Source organism: Rhipicephalus microplus, chromosome 7 (genome assembly GCF_043290135.1).
Source record: "Rhipicephalus microplus isolate Deutch F79 chromosome 7, USDA_Rmic, whole genome shotgun sequence".
Lineage (NCBI taxonomy): Eukaryota > Metazoa > Arthropoda > Arachnida > Ixodida > Ixodidae > Rhipicephalus > Rhipicephalus microplus.
Genome location: NC_134706.1, coordinates 22,054,651 through 22,070,618, shown reverse-complemented (window position 1 = coordinate 22,070,618; position 15,968 = coordinate 22,054,651). Strand labels below are relative to the sequence as shown.

General features: G+C 43.9%; 1 protein-coding gene across 1 annotated transcript; it reads left to right on the top strand.

Annotated features, from left to right (window-relative positions):
- Positions 1–215: 215 nt before the first annotated feature.
- LOC119179803 (uncharacterized) lies at positions 216–3,557 on the top strand. Its single transcript, XM_075868825.1, has 2 exons — positions 216–371; positions 2,420–3,557. The coding sequence occupies exons 1-2, from the start codon at positions 278–280 to the stop codon at positions 3,481–3,483; spliced, it is 1,158 nt and encodes a 385-aa protein (XP_075724940.1). The 5' UTR covers positions 216–277; the 3' UTR covers positions 3,484–3,557.
- Positions 3,558–15,968: the final 12,411 nt, after the last annotated feature.

The window sequence follows — 15,968 nt, the reverse complement described above, 5'->3', positions numbered from 1 at the left end:
GGTCTCCAACTCTCTCAGGATGCAGACGAACATTTTCAAGCGCATATCCCATAGTTGCTTCTTCAGAGAATAGAAAAAAAAGTATGCAAGCGTCTTTTTTAGTATGTGGACAATACTGTCGCTTACAAACAATCTTTGCAACGAGCTATTTTTTCCCCTGGGTCTGCCTAGCTTGACCTTCACCTAGGCACAAGAGTGCGGACCACTTGCGCTCGTATATAAGGCCCGCCGGAGTCCCGGGAACTCCAAGACCTTGCCATCTCCCGGGACAGGAACCATGGCTCGTCTGCTCCTAGCCACCACGTTCGTCGCTTCACTCGCCTACCTCACCTCGGGGTACCAAATGACCTACTCCTACAATTACCCTGGAGGTGAGTGCAGTCCACCACTCTCGATCACCAAGCTTTCTTTTTAATTCATCAGGATTGAACTAGCTCAGCAGTGAAAATTTCGAGTTTATATATAGAAAAAATGCGCGTTTCTTTTTTCAATAAATAGCCGCAAAGGCGGTGCTTCCCAACTTCGCAAACTTATGATCACTTATGCCGTATTGAGTATCATGCAACTGTATTCACAGCAGTGACCCCAAAAAAAGTTCTACAAAGGCCGCTCCTCCAGCTTTCGTTGTGACTGTTGTAGGCCTCGAACCAATGAACATATCCTCTGCATTGTTGGCAAGTCGTGCTTTTTTGACACATTCTGCAAAGAACTGTCATAGAATACGTACCACTAGATGCCTACAGGATCAGGTTTTCACCTGTTTAGAAAGAAGATGACAGAGCGCCTTTATACAGTTATGTTGCTAGGACTTTAAAATGTTTAGAAAAAAAACTCATGGGACTCTTTCATGCCCATATCAATTGCACTGCCTATTGGCGAATATTTCCGCCATGCGATCTCGAACTCTGTTGAAGTTTGTAAAATTAGCGATCCAACCCCACTGCGGCCAGCACGAAATGCCACAGCTCTACTGTGCTAAGTTCTTTCAGTACACGCTAAAATAGGCTTGTAGGGAAATTTTGGCTTGGAGTTATAGCTAATATATACTCTTTCCTAATAACATTGCGAAGTGAACATTTGCGATTTCTATGCCACTACAGTACTAGTTAACATTCCACTTTCATTTATGTCGATGCTAACTGTGTACGAGAGTCGGAAAAGTTAACCAGCGACTTCTAGCGGCACGAACCTGCGAAGTGGCATTGAATACCTAAAAGATAGAACCTCTTTGCCATCTTGTTCACTAGTTTACTTTAGTTTTGTCCTCTTGAAGCAGCAACCAGTCATGGTTTCTTAGTAAGTACGACGCCGCATAGCTTACCTCAAGGGCGTCGGCTCGATTTCCATTCACGGCGCCCGCATGCAGTTTGATGGGGCGTGCTAGACCTAAATGTATACGCGTGCTAGAGAAACTTAGGTGGCCAACTAAACACGGAATTCTCTACCTTCGCATTTGTTATAATAACATTGCGCTTGTGACACGTAAAACCTAGAAAAAAAACTTAATAGTTACGTAAATTGAGAAGCTCCTTTCATCCAGTAATATTCAAAGAGCGTATAGATTTTGAAATAAATCAGCCTGAGAATAAACACTATCGTTCAGCAGTAAGCCAACAAGGAGTACGGAAAAATTTCCAGCATTGAACTAAAGCTTTTCGTACTCCTCTGCTCATTGCGTATGTCAAACAGTTGTTTTTTTTTTGTATTTCGCCTTGGCGGTCAGAAAGCTGCCGTCCCTACTGCACAGCACGTTTTTCGAGTGACCAGCGTCTCTTCCTATGGAGTAGCTCCTCCCTCCATTTATGCTCCACTCAGGGCTCAAACTTTTGACGACTCATATCCTGAATATCTTTAAGAAAACCAAAACCTTACATGCACTTTCTCATGGCCCGAAGACATGCAAAATTTCAAGAGATTCTTTTCCGAAATAACAATGACCAAGGCCGACCTATCATCATAATATTTAGCAGGGCAGTGCAAACAAGCGTTAAATCTTCTTGGAAGAGTTGAAAAATTAACTCTGAGCACCTCATTTTTGCAGCTTTTATTCCTCCTCTTCTAGATTGCATAGTTTAAACAGCTGCGTACATACGCGTTTGCATTCATAAAGCTACTAGATGGGAGGCCATAAATGTGCATGTGGCATACATAAGGCCGAATATACATTAATATGTGATCACCTGCGCAAGTGAGCACACGCTTTCACCTCCTCTAATCCTTCAATTACTTATTGTCGAACAATTATTGCAAAAAAACTAGTAGCTTCATAAGAAGGCGACTGATCAAAGAACTGTCAGACGTGTTACTGTGGCTGTTCTTTCTGGCAGCGGTATTTTAACTTCATTTTACTGCATTTTACTAATCTGACTTTATCACAGAGAGATTTTTTACAATTATCTTACCTTTCTACTCCAAACAGGCTATGGCGGAAGCAGCGGCTACGGCAGCAGCTACGGCAGCGGCTACGGCAGCGGCTACGGCAGCGGCTATGGCAGTGGCTATGGCAGCGGCTACGGCAGCGGCTACGGCAGCGGCTACGGCAGCGGCTATGGTAGCGGCCTGAGTAGTATGTTTGGGCGAAGCAGTGGCGGATTCGGCCGTCGTGGCCTAAGCAGCCTCTTTGGTGGAAGTGGTGGCATGGGAGGCATCAGCGGCTTCGGCAGTGGTGGCTTCGGAGGTAGTGGTAGCCTAAGCAGCCTCTTCGGTGGTAGTAGCGGCATGGGAGGTGGCTACGGAGGCAGCAGTGGTGGCCTAAGCAGCCTCTTCGGTGGTATGAGTGGCATGGGAGGCAGCAGCGGCGGCTACGGAGGCAGCAGCAGCTTTGGCAGTGGCGGCTTCGGAGAAAGTGATGACCTAAGCAGTCTCTTCGGAGGTAGTAGCGGAATGAGAAGCAGTGGCAGTGGCTATGGAAGCAGTGGTTTCGGAGGACTCGGTGGAAGCAGCTTTGGCGGACTCGGAGGAATCAGCGGCTTTGGAAGCAGTGGCCTCAGTGGTCGACTTGGTGGACTCTTGAGTCGCCGACGCCGTGGACGTGGCCGACGTGGTAGGCGCTACAGCTTCGGCAACAGTGGCTTCGGCGGCAGTGGCCTAAGTGGAGGCTTCGGTGGATCAGGCAGCAGCAGTGGCTTCGGAGGCCTTAGCGGCATGGGCGGCATGAACGACATGAGCGGCATGAGCGGCATGAGCGGAATGAGCGGCATGAGCGGCATGAGCGGCATGAGCGGCATGAGCGGAATGAGCGGCTTCGGCGGATCCAGTGGCGGCAGTGGATTTGGTGGAGGTTATGGAGAATCCAGTGGAGCCTTTGGTGGCCTCGGCAGTCTCGGTGGATCCAGCGGTTATGGCGGATATGGCGGCTTCGGTGGATCTAGCAGCGGCTTCGGTGGATCCAGTGGTAGCAGTGGATTCGGTGGAGGCTTTGGTGGAGGCTTTGGTGGAAGCTCTGATGGAGGAGACTCGCAACAGCAATCCATGTCGTGGTAAACAACACGGCAGCAAATTATAAACACACTTTCGAGAAAATGTGTCTCACAATAAACAACTCCTGTCCACGAGAACCAACTGACTGCGCTTTTTCTATATTAAATCCTTGCTTCTGCCAGAATCATCTGTGCTCTACCACGGAATTATGCAAAAGTAATCCTAACGCAGCCTCTCAGTCTCGTAGAAAAGTGTAAACTACAAACCACACAATGCACCCGAAGAGAAAACAATTTGAAATTCTACGACGTCAAGCTGTGAGAACTAGTGATGAAGTATGCCGCAACCAAATAAATGCCAGGAAAATTGAGATTTCGGCATTCAAGCTATCTTGCAGGCATAATGTAAGATCTTTACTGTTTCTGTAACGAGTAAGTGTAATTCATAACGAATAAGTGTAATTCATATAAAGAACAATTAAAGGACGTACGTGGTTACAATACTACCTTGCCTTGGAGCCGCGATCTGTCATTGACCAATAAGTGGTTTTTATGAAACTGAGTAAAAGAATCTAGCAGCTTTGTTAACAATCACATATTCTTGAGTTGTGGGCCAATCGATCACATGAAGAAGAGGCAAAGCAAAATACTCCTGATTTCCTGTATAGATAGAGCAATAATTTTAATGAAGTGCAGATATAAGCGGTGACTAAGTGACTAATACGTTCCACTTCCGACGATCGAGTATTTCGTTGGCTCGATTTTCGACAGCACCTTCATGACCTCCAAGCACAAAATGTCTACTCTTAAAAACTTTACTTTATCAATGTTCGTTCTCACCAAGCACCACTAATAGTCCACTTACTTCTCTTGGGTGCCATGTGTCACCATTCAATAAAACAAGCAGCGTCCACAAGCAATTATTGCTAACCGCAGTGGTACATCATCATAACCACAAATATGTACCAACCTTTGCCGTAACGACAAACGATCTCGCAGGGCTACGTCTTTAAAATTTAACTGAACTTCTTTGGCAAAACTCCGCATGACAGCAAGAAGGGTTGATTTAAATGTGAATAAATTCGACACATATTTGTTATGCTGGCCGAATTATGTGATTAGGCAGACTCTCAACGTATGTTTACTTTTTCGGTGTTTTTTTTTTCATTTTACATGCTGACCCTGCGTTTAAATGCGGGTGCTTGCCTCCAGGGATAATGCCTTCTTCAAGGACGTATGTTCTGTGGAGCTAAATTTACATTTGTGCGTAACAACTTAATTAGAAAGTTATATTTGGAGACGCTCATAATGATATTATGGTTTTGAGACGTTAAACCTTCACTTATCATATCAAAAAGTGAGATTTTCGTTATCTATTTGTTGCATCAGCCATTCTTGAATACTCGAAAATCCAGCATCAGACGAGGGTTGTTAGTACAAGGCTGTTCCAATGAAAGCCAAACCATGCTAGCTTTACTTAGGAGGGAGTGACAGACGCGGTATTAAATACCTTAGATGTCTCATTCAATTTCAAAACCAAATGGCGTCTATCATCGCCATCTCCATTCGGTGGTGCTTAACACGAGTGACGCAAACAATCACACGATGACGTCGCTATATAACGTAATCATTACGTCATAAATGGCTAATAATTGTGACGTCACTGTGATGTCATCGTGAAGGGGGGACGATTACGGTTTGCCACGAGGAACAAAACTACGTGCTTGCTGTCCTGGGGCTATTGGAAAAGCAAATTCGATGCAGAAAGCTTTGAGAGCGTGGCAAGGTCGGATGAATGCATCAACTGAGGAGGAGGAGGAGGAGGAGGAGGAGGAAGAAGAAGAAGAAGAAGAAGAAGAAGAAGAAGAAGAAGAAGAAGAAGAAGAAGAAGAAGAAGAAGAAGAAGAAGAAGAAGAAGAAGAAGAAGAAGAAGAAGAAGAAGAAGAAGAAGAAGAAGAAGAAGAAGAAGAAGAAGAAGAAGAAGAAGAAGAAGAAGAAGAAGAAGAAGAAGAAGAAGAAGAAGAAGAAGAAGAAGAAGAAGAAGAAGAAGAAGAAGAAGAAGAAGAAGAAGAAGAAGAAGAAGAAGAAGAAGAAGAAGAACATTTTCACCTTCCAGTGAAAATGTTCACCTTCCAGTTGTTTGCCGTGACTGGTGCTATCTCCGTTTATAGGTGTGCACGACTGGTAGAGAAGCAGAAGACGCCGACTGAGTCGGTAATTGTACCCTTTGCTGGAGCGAATCTCCCAAGCGAAATCAAGGCATGGCCACTAATATACAGAGTGGAACCGCTATCTCCGTGACCACTCCAGTGTACGAAGTGCTGACGATACGGTCACACTATTAAAGGATGCAGGTCAGAACTCAGATGCCGAGTGTGTGGTGACAACCACAAAACAAATTACTGCAAAGCTAAAGAAGAGAAATGTTGTCTCTGCAACGAACAACACTGTGCAGATAATCCTGATTGCTCAGCAAAGGCTCAAGAAATGCAAATTCTTGAAATCATAGGGCGTAGGCGCTGTTCTCGACGAGAAGCCATAGCGGAAATACAGACTAGAACTCAGGGGTATGCCAGTGTTGCAGCACGACATCTCTCGGAAATAAATGGGTCGATTTCCCTGAATATAGCGGAGGCCATAGAAAAGACTCTAGAAAAAGCCATGGAACGACTGACTTCTAACCTTTGCGATTCTCTATCTCAAATTTCGGCTAACCAGATGACTCGCATATTTGGTACAACGGGAGAGTCAGGCCTATTATCCCAACATGTTGAGAGTTCACGACCAATAGCTGACGGTGAATCTTAAACTGCGCCATCGTATTATCCGCCCGCAAGAGCCTCTGCAATAGGCGTCCACAGCCAAAATGAAGAATTTGAAACCGCCCATCGTATTCTCCGTCTGCAGCACCCTCTGCAGTAGATATACAGAGTATAAGTGAGGACAAAGCTGCATATACAATAGATTCAGATGACATGGATTTGGACCCTAGGTGCCTGAAGCGATATAGATCCCCTGTGTCAAGGAAAACTAACTCACCGAAACAAACAAAGAACAAAAAGTATCTGAAAGAAAAGGAGAGCCTTTCAAAGAGGGATTTCTTGAAAGAAAGCATTCTAGAGAAAGCTATAGCGGAAGCAGCTCTTTCGAAACCATAGGGTCACTTAAGATTCTCCATTGGAATTGCCGATCAATCCATTCTGCATCTACGGATTTCGTATACTTGACTTCTAAATTCGCTCCTGATATCATAGCACTACAAGACACATGGCTATCTGTACATAATTTGTTCCGTTTAAATAACTTCCGATCTTTTCGACTAGACCATCCATCGAGAGGTGGGTGTCTAGGTCTCTTCATTATAATAGAATTAGTATGAAAGTCAAATGCTCATACAAACATATGTCGCCAGAATGCGAAATTTTGGCAGTAGACATTACACTGCCCAACCGCACTCCTTTCACTTTAGTTAATATGTATTTTCGGATGGAGTTCAAGACACACGAAGTTTAGATCTAGCTACAAAATCGTGGTGCAAAGACAAAGTTTTAGTTGGAGACTTTAATTCCCACCACACGAGTTGGGGTTTTAGAACTGATCTGAGTGGGAAACGCTTGTGGGAGTGGACAATGGCTAATGACCTGACGTGCCTCAACGTCAGAACCCCCACATTTATTCGTAATCACTCCAGGTCGGCCTTAGATTTAAGTTTTGTCAGTTCAGCCATTACTACTTCTTCTTGAAAAGCGCTGGACTGTGGCACCAACAGTGACCACTTACCGATAAGTTTTGAAATTTCTTGCCCGATAATTCTATCTTGTTCAAATGTAAGAGTATTTGTAAATTACACTAAATTTAAGAATGATATGAAGTCAGCATTGGCTTTTCACTCGAAAGAGAGCGATAATAAAAAAGCACTGAAAATAAATGCAGTCATTAAAAGATCCTACAAAAGAGGCGAATTTGCTGTTGAATCCACAAAAAGAGTATATAGTCGTTGGTGGAATGATGAATGTACAAGAGAGCACTGACGACGTCAGGCAGCTTGGAAGCAGCTCTTACATAATTAATCCTCCCAAAACTGGGCCGATTATAAATTCATTGCTGCGGGCTTTAAAAGAACGGTAGCTCAAGCTAACAAGAATATGACAGAAGACATTATGAATACCTGTCGAAGTCTAAACATATGAAAGCACTGTTCCGATATATGAGATCTCGGAAAATCTTCCATCACCAGTTAATGTAGCTTGTGATAATCTGTCGGCTCAAGAAATGACCACTACCTTAGAGGCAATCGGTAAAGGTCTGGAAAGCAGATTCACTTTAGTAGTGCCAAACAACTGGCACAAGTCTACGACAAAATCTGACTTTGAAGAAGTGACACACACTGAAGTATCCAACGTGATTAAACATTTACACTGTGCATCTCCTGGCCCAGATGGAATCACAGTACCCATGATTAAAATTCTGTTCAATTTATCGCCTCGAGACGTCGCCACTGTTATTAACTACTCCTTAAAAAACTCATGGGTGCCGCAGGATTGGAGGATAGCAAAGGTGATTTCTATACTAAAAAATCCGGGTGTAGGATTAACAGTCGATAATATCAGACCAATCTTTCTAACATCTAACACGGTCAAACTAGTAGAGAGGGTCCTACATAGCCGAGTAAGTATCTGGATGGCAGACAATTTAGTAATAAAACCGAACCAAATTGGCTTTCGTAGTGATTTCTCTATTTCGTGTGCCCATGCTGATTTAGAGAGCCGAATACAGCTCGCGCGTAAAAGAAGGCAATACGCTGCTTTAGTTACGCTTGACATAGCCAAGGCGAATGACAGTGTGGAGCACTTCATATTGTTAAATACGCTAGAGAGATTGAACTTCCCACAATATTTTATTCAGTGGGTGGCCGAATTCTTAAAATCAAGAGAATTCTACTGCGTCAAGGATAGATGAACCTCATCTAGATTTAAACAAACGCGCGGAGTTCCCCAAGGAGCAGTCTTATCTCCAATATTATTTAATGCTTTATTGAGCACAATTCCAACAGATCAAGAAGTTACTGTCTACATTTATGCTGATGACATCGCACTCTTTGCTGCTGACTGTGGTATTTACTCACTACAACTTAAATTACAAAGATATATTAACATGTTAGAAGTTTGGTTGCAGTCGATTTCGTTATCGTTAAATGTCAACAAAAGTGCGCTCACGGCGTTTCCGCTTGCAGAACCAATTTCAATTTCAATTCTATATAAACAGGAACCCATCCAGCAAGTAGACTCTATAAAATATTTGGGAATCATTTATAATGACTAACTTAACTGGAGTCCACACATAGAGTATATAACTACCAAAGCACAGCGGGCTTCAGGCTTACTACACAAGCTAAATAACCGGAAATATAGCTTACGGAGGCACACCTTGATAACGTTGTACAAGATTTATATGCGCCTCATCATGGAATTCGGCTGCACATTATTCTCGGACAGCCCTGCTTATAAAACGAAACCTCTAGTTGTCTTGGAGCGAGAAGCACTGCGAATGTGTCTGGGACTCCCTAGATTTGTTGCTATCAACGTACTGTACCAGGAAGCGCGCCTGTCTACACTACTTTGTCGATTTTGAATTTTGACTGTACAAGCATTTTTAAAGTTTTATAGCTTACCGGCAAAAATATCTCAATATGCTTTTATCGCAAACCCTGACGCCTTCTTTCTTGCTCATTGGCCACGGTTTCACACACCTCAGATAATGTTTGTACAAAAGAATCTACAAAGTATAAATGTGAACATTAGAAATGTAATTGAGACTAATGAGTCGAATTGTCATGTTATTATTGAATATGATGATATATTCCCCCAAAACGCCAAATTACAATCTCTGAAATTTTTAAATAACATATTATTAGATTACTTGGAGCATGCAGAAACTAAAAATATAATAGCCACAGATGCTTAAGTAAATAATCAAAAGGCAAGTGTTGGCATTGCCTCTGATTTGCTTGACTGGTCCTTTTCAGTGAGACTGCCTGATTTTACTCCAGTTTTTGAAGCGGAGCTCTTGGCGATTATTTTAGCTCTTCGAAAATTTCCACCAATTCAAAACAACGCAGTCATATTGACGGATTCTCTTTCAGTTTGTGCAGCTCTGACAGCTTTAGAGAACTCTCGAATTCTAAGCACATTCAAAACATTAGTACCCCCGCAGTTGAGACTCCTGAGGTTACTATGGGTTCCGGGACACTGTGGATTAAGATTAAATGAATTGGCCGACCCCTTAGCACGAGCCGCACTTGATGGGCCAGTTTTGTCCATACTGCCAGATGTTGAATATATCACGGCAGTAAGATATCGAAAATCAGCAATCTCCACTGATATGATAGAAAAAGTAACTACATGGACAGACTATAACCACCTCATGTTTCCATGGCAACCCCACTGGAGTCAGTCCAGAAAGCTCGAAGTCTTAATTACTAAATTTCGATGTCGTGTCCCCCCCCCCTAAACCTGTATCTACATAGAGCTGGTCAGACATCACCCCTCTGCGCATTCTGCGGAGAAATGGAATCACTATATCATTATTTTTTGTATTGTCGCCGCTACGATATACTTTGAAAAAGGTTACTAGTTATGCCATTTCTGAAAATAGGCGTTAGATTGACGGCGGAAACAGCGCTAAGCTTTGGTGCCTCAGTTTTCGGACATTGCCACAGGGATGCTTTCACTGCCGTTTGCGATTATATTCAGGCAACCAAGCGTATACCTTTGTGATCTTCAATCAAAAAATTATTTATTACTTCCCAGGGCAGAGTGAAGTAAACGCAGCTGAGTGGTAATCAACACCTCAAATCTCAAAATTGCTCAACTTGATTTTTTTTTCGTTTGCTCTTTTATGTTGTTTTTTTACATTAGTCTTATTATAATACCAATTCATTACACATAGTTAAAATGATCACAGAAAAACTGCACTACACTTTCTTGGCCAATCCCCCTGAGTGGGTATGAGCCATCATCCCAGGAAAACAAAACAAAACAAAACAAATCACCTTCCAGTGAGTGCATAAGGCACCCTGCGAGTTCACGTAGTTCAATATAGAGGGCCCACAAACTGAACAGTCGAATGGTCAGACTTTAATAATGCAACAGCGTGGGCCTTTTCAGGCCTATAGAGGCGAGTGCTACAGGAGGGCTATACAAAAAAAAAGTACTTCATATCATGAAAGAAAATAATTGGTCGCGCATTCACTGGCTTCGCTGCAAGGGTCGTCGAAAGACGATGGTCTTAAGCCGGCCAAGCGGCTATTTATGTTTGACATCGCCTCAGACAGTGCCTCATCAATATTGAATCGGTCGCGTCTTGCTGGCAATAATGAAAAAGAGGAGGCGATGTGAGATATATGGACGCCATCTGGCAGTCCCCTCGAGAAACATGAGCTTGTGCAGAACCCGGGGCCGCTGCCTTATGGCATCATCATAGTGCCGACAGAGAGGTTTTTTTTTTTTTTTGCAGCATCGCATTTTAGCGCAGTGTAAAAAAGCATAGTGCTTTTATAATTACGCGTTTATGTATTTTTTAGTAAAGAAACACACCAAACAGTAATTACGTACTGATGTTGTGCCTCGGATTTGAGTAATTTTGCTGTTTTATCGACGATATTCTTGAGTATGAACGCACCCAATTAAGGTGGCTCGACGTTTAAAATGGCTCGACGTTTAGCGAGTGCTCAAACATTAGCCAGGTGGCCGAATCATGCGACATACAGACAAACAGACAGACAGAGATAAAGTCAAAAATTTCTGCTTTGCAGTATCCCAAGAAATATTATCATCTTCCAGAATCACGTCTCAGCTTTAGTGGTGCATATTAGCATACGCATACCAGGCTTTGCAGAAAATTGAACAAAGTGGCATGAACAAGCTTCGAAAGGGGCGTTTGGAATATTGATAGGTTCGTAATTTCGCAAGTAGTGGAGGCGGAGTGGCGCGAAATAAAGTGGCGCATTCGGTAGCATGCTACTACAACGCGCATGTTGAGCTCCATGTCCATGGACGTATTGAAGTCACATATTTGCGTACGCATATCTTCTTTGTAAGGCAGTTTGCGTAACCATTGTTCGACGGCGTTGCTGTGATATAAAAATAATATATTGGGGCCATTTTTGGCCTTTTGTATGTAAAGTGTAGTTTGCTTGGAACCCACTCACTTCTACAAAGAGATGGTGTGTGGCGGTGCTCATAATGAAAAAAATGAGTAAATAAGCGAACATTAATGCCAGAACAAATACCGACACGGCGCTCAGAGCTGACTCTATCGCACATAGGCTTCAGAAAAGTTATTTCATTCTAGATAGGTTGTTCTTCAGCTTTCCGCTTGTTCTTAGAAGCGAAGCTCCTTAAGCCGTGGCTCGTGCGTCCGCGATCTATGTAGTAGTAGTAGTAGTAGTAGTAGTAGTAGTAGTAGTAGTAGTAGTAGTAGTAGTAGTAGTAGTAGTAGTAATAGTAGTAGTAGTAGTAGTAATAGTAGTAGTAGTAGTAGTAGTAGTTGTTGTTGTTGTTGTTGTTGTTGTTGTTGTTGTTGTTGTTGTTGTTGTTGTTGTTGTTGTTGTTGTTGTTGTTGTTGTTGTTGTTGTTGTTGTTGTTGTTGTTGTCGCCGTCGTCGTCGTCGTAGTAGTCGTCGTAGCAGTTGTCGTAGTACTCGTCGTAGCAGTAGGTAGCCACGCCTCGTTTAGTCCTTGAAAAATCCGCTGGATTGTGGTACTTCTTTATGATGAATAAATGATGAAAAGATGCGAGATGGCGGTATTTGGAGTGTTCACTAGATGGACGGACGGGCGGTCACACGGACTGAGTGACGGACAGACAGAGATATAAGCAGACGTACGGATGGACGGAAGCGCGGACGGATGTACGCACAGACAGACATATGCACGGACGGGCAGATGGACGCAAGGACGGACAGGTGAACGTACGCACAGGTGGACGCACGGATGGACGGAAACAAGAACGAACGGACGAACGGAAACGCGGATTGACTGAGGGGTGCTTCGCCCCACTCATTCCTTCACTCCGTGGATATTTTGCGATTTTTAAAGACGATAGTCTTTCTTGGGGACCTTCGACGCAAAAATTTTGATCTGTCTGTCTGTCTGTCTGTGTTTGTCCATTCTTGACGGCATCAGATACTTGAAACGGCCGATCTCATCCACAGCGCCCACAAATGTTGCTTCAAGATTCAGCGTTCATACTTTTGCAATTGTCAATTAAAAAATCAATTATATCGCATGTCGGGGGCACCATAACAACACGTATGTATTCTGCTTGAGCGTCGTTTACTAGAAAAGGCATGCATAAGTAATTTTAAGGACCATAGCACTTATCACACTGCACTGACCATGCAACGCTTTCACGAAAAGGCGAGTGTTTCCAACGCTTTGCTAAGACGAGACGGTGGTGGCACCAACTCGTTGTCTTGCGTTCTACCCATTATCACCTCTGAGACGGGCGCGCACACCCGTCTCAGAGCCACGCACTTCGTTTTTTTTAAGAAAACTGCCAGATGGCACTCATGTCTCACGTGTGACGTGACTTGATGCGCTCGTTCGCCTCCGCTGCATGCTCGAGGCACTCTAACGCAGCGCCTCCACAGTACCCTTCACCGATTTTCTTGCGCAGGACATCAAATAAATGTTTACTCTCTCCACACGCAAGACTACCGTCTTTCGACGACATTTGCAGATTAGCATGCAGATACGGGGCCATTTTTTTATATGCTCCCCACGGTGGTCTCGTGGCTAAGGCACCCGGCTGCTGACTTGTGGGTCACGGGATGGAATTTCTACCATGGCGGCCGCATTTTTGATGGAGGCGAAAATGATTTAGGCCCATGTGATTTAATTCACGTGCATGTTAAAGAACCCCAGGTAGTCGAAGTTTCCGGAGCCCTCCACTACGATGTCTTTCATAGCCATATGGTGTTTTTTTTTTTGGGGGGGGGGGGGGGTGTTAAACTTCATTATTCATTATTTATTTTTGGTGGTTCCCTAGCGCTGTTACCTTAGAATTCCTAAATTAAACGAATATTATTCAATGAGTAACTAAAGGGCTGAGCCTGCAGGCTGGAAAAGGAGTTCGTCAACCTTGAAGTCTGTTTTCCGCGTCCTGTTCATGTAAGATCTATTTAAGCCAAACGAACAAATCTCTTTTAGCCAAACAAACTAGTAAAAGACTTGGGGTAGCTTTTTCAAGCAAGCATTGCTACATCTGCTTTCGTCAAGAAGAAAACCAGGCATGCCATCATTTTCATGTCATTGTAGTTTTTTTCTCATTCTTTAATGAAAAGGCGTCTATTTTCAGGTGTGAGCGATAGCCTTATGTATACGAGATGCATCTCGGATTTCTTAGTTATGGTTTGTCCATCTATTCTTGTCAGATCTACCAGTTGGTATAGTAGCCTCATGGCTGGTCGGTATAGATATACATCGAACTTTAGAGAGTCCCCTTTATTTTCAGGGTACCATTGTAGTTCTTTGGCAATGTTTCCGCCCATTGTCCTTGTGTACAACTGAATGGCATTCGCATAAAAGACATTCATGCATTTGCGCACAATGAACTTGCAGTGAAAAAAAATCTTAATACGTTGTGTTACTGTGCATTCTTTTTGACAGGTGACCAGGGAAGAAGGTTGGAAGCACGTGTATACTGTATAAATATAAAGGCCGCCGATTTTACGCAATAGTTTCGGCGAATTGATGCATACCGAGTACCAAATTATGGCTCGATTGTCGGCAGCCTGCATGCTATTGTCATCACTCATCAGTGTGGCCTTCGGACACAGCAGGCAAGAAAACCATAGGAGCTTCGTTGTTATTGGTGATTACTTTAATGCAGGCGAGTTCACGTCTTCTTCCAGCTTTGTCCTTTACGAAAAAAATTCTTCATTTGTGCATTCACCTTAAGGGACTTCGCTCAAGGCACATTTGCTGATACGGATTGTTTGTATCGCTTTGTGGACTTGTACGGGTACACATCGCGTCTGTAGAATGAGGAAGTGAAAAAGTATGTAATCCCGCACAATGAATACTCGGAATGTCAAGCAACCTAATCACATCCTAGGGATTTCGTAAAATACTTGGATATTTTACACACTACAAAGAACACAACACAACCAGGCGATTGTACAGTGACTGTATTCCGGATCATGTGAGCTCTTGAACATAATATGTCTTTACGGCTTCATGCCCAGTTGCCGCTAGGGTCGATTGAGATCAGAGTCCGTGATTTTGCAGCAAATGACCCAACAAGATAACGACCTTCCAGTAACTTTTCTCTCACCGAAATGCTTCCTAAATTTGTACAAGTAGACTATTCGACAAAGTATTCCTACATGAAAGCAAGCATAATTCTTCTATTACATTTTGAAACTAACACAATACCAATTCATTGGCCAATTTAAGTATAGGGCTTCCGTGCGACTTTAGTAGTGACTTGTGCATGGTGGCACACGAAGACAAATCTTCTACATTGGGTTCCACAAGAAAGCTTTCCACATTGGCGATATTACCAGTTGTATGGTATTAGCTAGCCTTAGTGGACTATAAAGACACGGGATATCCAGGGCAATGAAGTCTAAGGTAAAAGTCAGCATCTCTAAGCAACTAATGGCAATGGTACCTCGCATGAGCAAGGTGGCCAACCTCTTGACATTTGTGTTTTTGCAGGTCGTTCTGGAGCCTATGGCAGTGGCAGGTACACTGACGTCAGCCCTAGCGGATACGATGCCCCTTTCCTAAGCGATGGTGAATACAGCACCTACTTGCGTGTCCCTGACTTCAGCAACACCGTTTACGGCAACGGCGCCTATGGTAACGGTGGCAACGGTGCCAATAACTTTGGCGGTGAATGATATGGCAGCTACGAATATGGTGGTGGCTATGGTGGCGTCCTCAATAGAGCCAGCGGTAGTAGTGAAGGATACGGGGGCAGAAATGATGGAATCCTAGGGGACTACAATGGCGGCGTATTCGGTAGAGACTATGGAATGGGCAGAACCTATGCGGGCTACGGTAATTATGGTATAAACGGAGACTACAGTGTCAGCACAGCTCGTCGAGTTGGTGTGGCTCAAGCTGGAGGTGCAGAATACGGCAACGGCGTGTTCGGCGCAGGCTACAGAAGTAGTGGAGTGAATGGCGGCTAAGGTACTCGTCGAGTTGGTTGACCTTGGGTGGATCAAGGTCAGAGTCATGGATACAGTGGCCGCGGTTTCGGCGAAGGCATTGGCGGAATTGGCACTCGCTATGACAGTGCCGTCAATGGTGTTTACGGCGTTGATCAAAGCTATGGAGGCTACGGAGGTGAACACGGTTACGACGTTAGGCAAGGGAGGTCGTCTCCGTCTTGGTCGAGATTGGCGTCGCCATCAGTTAGAGAAGCGACGTCAGCGGCGGCGACCCGGGCAGAAACGACAGTGTGCAGAACGGCGGTGGCAATGGAAGGAGCGACGCGAGAAACAACGGTTGCAGAAGCTACAGCAAAAGCAAGAACG

Coding starts and splice junctions, on each gene's coding strand:
- LOC119179803 (XM_075868825.1), top strand. CDS start 278: ATGGCTCGTCTGCTCCTAGCCACCACGTTCGTCGCTTCACTCGCCTAC. Junction 372..2,419: donor CTCCTACAATTACCCTGGAG/GTGAGTGCAGTC, acceptor TACTCCAAACAG/GCTATGGCGGAAGCAGCGGC.